At 45.8% G+C, this 7,991-nt stretch overlaps 1 protein-coding gene across 5 annotated transcripts in view; it reads right to left on the reverse strand.

Moving 5' to 3' along the window:
* Positions 1-346: 346 nt before the first annotated feature.
* The window catches only part of LOC122554098 (choline transporter-like protein 5), a 281,888-nt gene continuing 274,243 nt past the window's right edge, over positions 347-7,991 (reverse strand). For 3 of the 5 annotated variants that reach the window (XM_043698569.1, XM_043698571.1, XM_043698568.1), the window contains one exon: positions 347-3,363. In XM_043698569.1, coding sequence (XP_043554504.1) covers positions 3,245-3,363 — 119 coding nt within the window. In that variant the 3' untranslated portion in view covers positions 347-3,244. Of the gene's footprint in view, positions 3,364-5,793; positions 7,790-7,991 lie in introns of those variants that run through there. The other 2 variants (XM_043698570.1, XM_043698572.1) reach the window with 2 other exon arrangements.

Genomic DNA, 7,991 nt, shown 5'->3' on the forward strand with positions numbered 1-7,991 from the left:
TGGGGGTGGTAGGTCTGGGTGAAATGTTCCTTGGAGGATTGGTGTGGACTCGATGGACCGAATGGTCTGCTTCCCGTAGGGGTTCTAGGAAGCTTTGGGAATGTATGTTTCTGTCTGTAATCCTCCTGCACTGGCTTTGATCATCAGAAGGATGGTGAGGGAGAAACAATCCAGAATTTGATTCCTTTCTTGTTTTTCTCTATCTGAAAAGGGTCTGTGGTGGGGGGAGCTGGGAGCAGGGGGTGATCGGGGGAAGAGAATGGCAGGGTGACCCTGATAAGGTCAGCACATCAGAGCTGTTTCTGCACATATTCCAAAACCCAACACATAACAAACAGACAAGGAGTTATTATCAAAAAAGTTTATTAAATGTAAATATTTCAATGCATCATAATCACTGCTGTTGAATAAAACTCAGCACGGTAAGGAAATTTTATTATTACAGAGCTCTGAGGGACAATACATTGCATCAAATACCAAACATTCAAAGTTAATCACGCAAAATATTTATGGCAAAAATCAGTCAGGTTTCTGCACAGCAGAAGCATCAATTAGATTTTAAAGCTTCAAATTTCCATGCAAATGATTGGTTCGGTATGTAATAACTGTACAAATAAACCGACCTGTTAATGATCTATGTATATATAAAACATTGGTAAGATTTGCAAGTTAGGAGAACTGAGGCATTAAGACCTGAATTTAATCCCTAGTAATGAAGACTGGCTCTATCAGTACATTAGTGCTTTGTGTAAAGATGGCTGTGGAATGAACAGTGAGACAGATCCCTTTCCAGACATAGTCCTGACCTGTTGAATGTATGGAATAGGTATTAATCAGGTGGCTCTTTGCTCTCTCCCTTCTCCACCGACTCGGGTGCACCCAAAGCAAACGCCTCCTTGATTCATGTGAACAGGTAATCGCCAGTGATCACAGTGCATTAAACTCTCTGAACCAATGGTGCCCAGCACTTGTGAGAAGGGACAACAAGAATGGACCAACATCAGAAACCCCACCTCTTCCCCCATGCACACTGAATACACCCATTCACCCAACCCACCACACACACCACCTCCACCCTCCCCTGACTCACAACCTTTCTGCCCTGTCTCCCTAATCATTGAGTTTCACTCCCTCTTTCTTCCATTTAATAGGGGAGTGAGGGGTGGTGTTGGCAGAGGGGCCTGTTCCAATAACACACGGTCATGCACTCATCCCCAGCTCTCACTCTCCCAGAGACACAACCCTAAGAGACTGTCTACCACGTGGACACCAACCGTTAATGGACCATCTCACCAGAAACCACAAAGGGCTGCAGGCCATTTTCCTGGGAATCTCATGGCTAGGGCCTTTAAGGAACAGAGTCGGGATCCACTGATATATTTTTGAAGAAAATAAAATTGCAAGAAAGAATATTTTCTTGTTTGAACTTCTGCCCTCTGGAAGATAACTGAGGCCAGTTATCATCTCAAAACTGAGCTGGATAGTTGTGTTTCGGGTAAAGGGAATGAAGGATTACGTCATCAGGCTGGGCCAATGGAGTTGCAATGTAGATCTACCCTGAGCTGGACCGAGTGGTGAAACAGGCTCCAGGACCTGGCCAATCTGATGTTTCACTCCACAGAAAGTTGGCTCCATTGTGCCAGTTTGGTTTGCTGTGACGTTTCTGTACAGATTGAGCAAGGTTAACTTTGAGAAGCAAGTGAGGACTGCAGATGCTGAGATGCATCAATCCAAAGTCTCCTGTTTCGCCTGAACTCGCTGTAAATCTCCAGTTTGTAAGATGCCCATGTAATATTTCTTGGGAAAATGTAAAATAATGGAAGGAATAAATAAATGGACCTATAGATAACATTCTTTGAGTTTAACAGATTACAGATTGACGTTTTGCAGATTACAGGGGATTAAAGTTTTCACTATTAGAGTGGGAATGGACTGGATATTGTGATCATTCCCCAGGGAGTAGGGGACTCCTAGGATGTGGTTCTGTCTGGTGGCTACATCACCTTTGAGAGAGAGAGAGAGAGAGAGAGAGAGAGAGAGAGAGAGAGAGAGAGAGCGCTGGATTGGTTCCTGACTGGAGCAGGAGTCATTTCATTTGGTCTTTATATGTAACCCCTGATCCCTGGGCTCTCTCCTCAGAAAGCTGAAGAAGAGATTTCCTCGTATTTTTATTCCTGGTCCCAGCACCTTCTCTGGTATTTCTGCCTCTGAAGTTTGATGATGAAGGAAGGGTCCTGTCAATGATGCTGTGACTGTACAGATGGTAATGCAATACCATCCTAAGGGTATTAGTCCATAATCTCAGAAAGATAGTGAGATAACACCTGCTGTTTTACAAGTCTGAGGAATGAGAAGTTCCCAGAACATTGGTAGATAGGAAGGACGGAGAAACATCATTACAGTGAGACCATATCATTATCATAGGATAAATGGGAAGAATTTAAAAGGGAAGGTTTGTCAGCAATTCAGGAAGTGCTGGTGGTATATGTCTTTGCTACTGAGAGGTGAGGTCAGATACCTACTTCATACTGAGTGTATATTTTGAAATTGAGTGGATCTTCCACAAGTGAGCAGTTTCCTTTCAACATTGTCACCAATTCCACAAACTTCAAAATCAAGGCTCCTCCACCAATGGGTACTTTCCCCCTTCGGCTGGCTGTGATGTGGGGATAAAGCTATTGAGAAGTTTAATCTCCCCTCTGCAATATATTCTGTTGGTGTTTTTATGTTCAAATCCTATCCGCAAGACTTTAAGGCAAATATTAGTTAACATACACACACTAACAAGGTCATGAGTAAAAATCATACAGGAAGCATTGAATTTTTAAGTGAATTAACTGACACCACGACGGTGTGTAGATATGATGAAACACTGATGCCACGTATGGAGGTTATGTCAGGGATAGGGGCGTAAGCTCGAGACTGGAGCCAGTCCCCTCAGGGAGTACTACCTTCTGTACTCAAACTGATCAACCCTTCTGATTCACACCCAGGATCACTGACTACAACCAGACTCCTCAGAAGAAGAGATTGAAGGTGCTTAGAGGTTTTTGTTTTAACCTTCCTTTAAACCTTTCCAAACACAGGAACTTGGTTCTAAGTTACTTGGATATATCAAAGGTTGGACAATGCGCCAGTGAAGTTGCTTGAGGGGCTTACTATGTTAAAGGTTCTATATAAATGCTTGTTGTTGTTGGTGTAGCCTTATTTCTGACGGATGGGAAGTTGAGTCCCTGTGGCGAGTTCAATGTTTGCGCCGCTCATCCTCAGGCCTCACGTTCCTCACGTTCAGAATCTTCATCAATGTTTTACTCATGAAATACGGCCTGGCAGCTGATCCATCATTCCTCTCTAAATCTTCCACTACGGAGAGGAATTACAGGCAGTGATTACAGGCATCTCAGTACCATGTACGCATCAATCCAGACGGTGCCAAGGCTGGTACTATATGATCTCATCACGATCCATTGCAATCTCCATGGAAACTCATCTCCCTGTCATGCGATGGGCCAGTTTAACACAGGTTGGAAATACCATGGAGGGGTGGTGGGGGGCAGCAGAGTCCAGAACAAGGGGCAGAACCTTCACCTGGGAGCCAGGCCATTTGGAGGGGGGGAGGGGTGTGTATGTCAGGAAACACCTCCCCACACGGGGACGGCTATGGAGATATGACAACATTCCTCCCCCACCCTCTAACAATCTGTTGAGGCTGGGAATCCATAGGCTCTTTCCAGCGGAGATTGAGAGTGTTGCTAGTGTGGGGACTCTTGTGGCACAGTGGTATTGTCCCTTCCTCTGAACCAAGAGGCCCAGGCTCATGTCCCACCTGCTCCAGAGGAGAATGTATAATGACATCTCTGACCAGGTGTGTTGGGAAGTGTGGAGGGATGGGCTACTGCAAAGCAAGGCAACGCTGTACAGATGTAATTCAACCAAGAGCCAGCTGAATGGCCTCTTGCTGTTCTGAGATTCTTATCTTTGGCTAACTTCGATCCCGTGACATAAAGTTGGGAATGTATTCCTTTCTAGGTTCCTGTTCTACTGACCACCTCTGCCTTGCTTCATTTGTGCAGTCAGGACAGTGTTGTTTTGCCCTGTGTCAGATACAGTGGAAATTTCAAGAGTCGTCCCATTAGTCCTGCACCCACAACTAGGTAAACATTTTTCCTTTCCCTGTATCCCCCCGGGTCCCCATGTGAAAGTTCTGATGGAATCTGCTCCCACCGCCCTTTCAGGCAGCACCTTCCAGATCTCAACAACTCACTGTAAAACAATCCTCTTCACCTCCCCCTCTGGGGCTTTTCTCCGATTCCCTTCAATCTGTCTCCTTCTGTTCCCTCACCCTCCTGCCCCTGGAAACACAATTTCCTGATTTAATTGATCAAAGCCTCAGTCAAACCTTAGCCTCCTTGGCTCAAAAGTGAGCTTCCCAGGTTCGTTCATTTGAAAAATCAAGTATAACTCATTGTCTCGATAGGAATCATTCTCAGCAATGAACAACTGGACAGTGCAACATAGAGTTTAGATATAAATATAAGCAGCACCATAATCACTGCATTCATACCTCATGTACAAATGCTTTCAGGATTAGCAAATTAACATTTTTTTATGCTTTTTCTTTTCTAATATATTTATTAAAATTGTATCCATCCTAAATAGTAAAAAAAATTACACAAGAGTGTAGCCCTGCACTTTATGTATAAAGGCAAATATATTACAGGTTCATTATTACTGCCTGACCTCCTCCTCATCACACCCAGTGGATAAACTCACTTTCAGTGGTGGGTCTTACTGACTTTTCATCCCCTGCCCCTCAGCTGCAGTATCAACCACATGCCACTTTGCCAACTCCCTCCCAGCTCCTCCCTGTGCTACCTCTCTCCTTCATGGTCCAGATCGGGGGGGTGAATACAGACTGACATTACCCGTGGCTCCAAAGGACACAAATACAATACTCCTCTTGTCTCTTTACTTTCCCTCACTCAGACACTATGGACCCTCTAAAGGTTAACTGTCTCCCCCTCCTCCCATTAGGAAAGTGCGACGGGGAGAGGAGTTTCAAACTGACACTGCAGCATCTGCTCCACATCCAATCAACCACCGTCTAAGGGAAAGGCAGGACAGACTCGAGGGCCTGAATGGCCTCCTCCTGTGTTCCCCTGATGGTCACATTGACATTTAATGGGGTAGATGTTTGAAGGGAGATGGTTGGCAGTGAGAATGGGCAGTTAATCCAGAGACCTGGATGAAGGGCAAGGGTTCAAATCCACCTCGGCTACCGGTGGAGCTTAACTTCAGCTGATTAAATCTCAAGGTAAATGATTAAATCTCAAGGTAAATGCTCCTCTTTATGACCATGAAATTATCATGGATTGTTGTCAAAACCCATCTGGGTTCACCTCCTGTCCTTTAGGGAAGGAGATCTGCCAACCTTACCTGGTCTGGCTGACACATGACTCCAGACCCACAGCGATGTGACTGACTCTGAACTGCCCTGTGAAACAGTGCCGAGTGAACCACTCAGTGTGAGGCCAGTGAGGGATGGGGAACAGATCCCTGGCATTGTAAGAGATGCCCACATCTCCTGTCAGAGAAATAAAGCCCACCCTCTCCCTCAGGGATGGGACAGGCCTGATGTACCCGGTCAATAAAAAGCTAAGGGTTTGTGTTAACATTCAGCAGAAATGTGCAGGATCATGTCAGGGTTGTAGAGAGAACACGGAGTGGGCAGTCACTGAGCTTTGCCGGTGTGTAACCTCCACAGCTCGGACCAAGAGCAGGAAAGTAGCACTAGCATGATGGATCAAATGGCCTGCACATTGTCAGAATGAGATTCCCTGGTTCCAACTCTTCCTTTTCTGGGTCGGATTGCCTGAGTTTCGATGTTGGGGACATCAATCTCACCAATCACAGGGTCTTTACAACATAAACCATATTTACCCCAGCCCCTGGGCCAACCCAGGCCAGGGATTTCAATGGGAAACCTTTAGTGAGATAGTCAGGACTTTCCAATCCTGGGGACTGACAGCAAACCGATGTGAACCATCCAGAAAGATGCAGTGAACCGGAATTCACACCACAAATTGCTGCTTACCTCGGCACAGTTAGGAAGACCCTGTGTTGGGGTCACTCACTGGGATCACCCTGGTAATTCATGGCCCACGTTCAGGCGAGTTAGCCACAACACAGGGGTCAGCGTCTGAGGGGTGTAACCAGGTTGTAGCTGGGCCATGTTCATAAGGAAACTCCCACATTCTCCTCTATGTGACCAGCAAGTTGAGGATTTAACTCAAGGTCGACCTCTTTTGAGAGTCATATGACCCCCTGGGCTGTAAGCAGCCCCGAGGTCTGGAACCATTGACTGTTCTGTAACAGGGTTATACGGCTTTATGGTCCTCACGAGGCAGTTTAACCCAGATTCAGTGAGGCAAGGCCTCACCCTGTGGACTGCCTGTGGAAGGCTCAAGACCCAGTGAAACAGCCTCCCTTCCCCTCCTCTACCTTCTCCACAGGGCCTGGAATAAACTCTTATTGCATATTAGTGTCTTTTGACTTCATGTACAGTTAGAATTTCCTGTTGTGTGACAGGAACATGGAAGGATCACTGGTTAAAGTCCAGGATTATGTGGGTCACAGCCCTGGATTATTTATAAGGCCAGATATACAATCACTCGCTTGATAGGACAGGGAATCTCACTGGAAACTGAGACATGTTGCTGCAGTTCAATGTCTTGTGTTCATCACAACAAATACAAGAATTTCAAATGAACAGCAGAGAAAGGGGTCCGATTGGTTGTCAAGCTGATCCTGATTGGCCAAGGTGTTGCCATAGATACTTGAACACATTCCGCATCATTTTCCGCTGGTGTGAAATGTGGCACCACGATGGGACAGCACTTACTGATCAATGTGAAGTGTGCTCACAGTTGCACCAATAACCACATTAGGGTTTAATCCTGCAACATGGCTCTTTGATGCTTGTGAAACTGACACACATTCATCCACACGGACCCCTCCCCCACAAAGGAAAAGAACATGTTCAGGATTTGCACTTCTGTTAAACTATCTGGAGGCTGGGGAAGGCTGGATATTCCCCATTTGCTCTCCACAGAAACACCTCAGCCAATGAGAATCAGTGCATCAACTGCTCAGTGATCTTTTCTGCAATATGACTTGCAATGCTTTGACCTTTGCCATTCTGGTATTTGTTCTGGAGAATGCAAGACAAAATGTTTCGACAACATGCTCCAGTTTTCAGTAATATTCAAGGCCAAATATATTCCCCACCAAAAAGTTACAACACTCCCATGTGGTAATTGACCGCGATTTGCACTGAAGTCTGTCAGAAAGCCAGTGGCTGCTGGTCAGCTCTCTGCCTGCCTTTCAGTAAAACATTCCAGGACACAGAATGCACGACACATACGTGTCATTGAGTGTGGTGGCAAAATGCTGTTATTGTCTTAAAATAAAAGTTATTTCTTTTTAAAAACTAGAACTCTACTCGGGGAGTTAAATAGTTACCAGCTCCCGAAACCCGTCTGCTGCGAACTGAAGAAAGGTTTTACATGAGTTGGCTCTTTCTGACAGAGGCTGGGCGCCTGATTACATCATCTATATATTAATCAAAAGACAGCGAGGCAGGGGGTTGAGTACAGCACAAAGCTGGCACTAGCAAACTATCCATTTGCCTTGCGCGGGCTCCACTCGTGACGTCCCAGGATCCTGTGCAGTTCAGGCGACATGAAGTAAGGTTTCTCAGCTGATCCATCATTACGCTCCAAATCTTCACCTGTGTGAGTTAGTGACACGCCAAAGCAGTGGGGGGGGAGAGAGAGGGAGGGAGCATAAAATAGAGTGAGAGGGAGAGAAATAAAGAGAGAGAGTGAGAGAGAGGCAGAAAGAGAGAGAGAAAGAGAGAAAGAGGCAGAAGGAGATAGACAGAGGGAGGGAGAGACAAAGAGAGATAGAAAGGCAGAGGGAGAGATAGAGAG

Source organism: Chiloscyllium plagiosum, chromosome 11, assembly GCF_004010195.1.
Source record: "Chiloscyllium plagiosum isolate BGI_BamShark_2017 chromosome 11, ASM401019v2, whole genome shotgun sequence".
Taxonomy (NCBI): Eukaryota; Metazoa; Chordata; class Chondrichthyes; order Orectolobiformes; family Hemiscylliidae; genus Chiloscyllium; species Chiloscyllium plagiosum.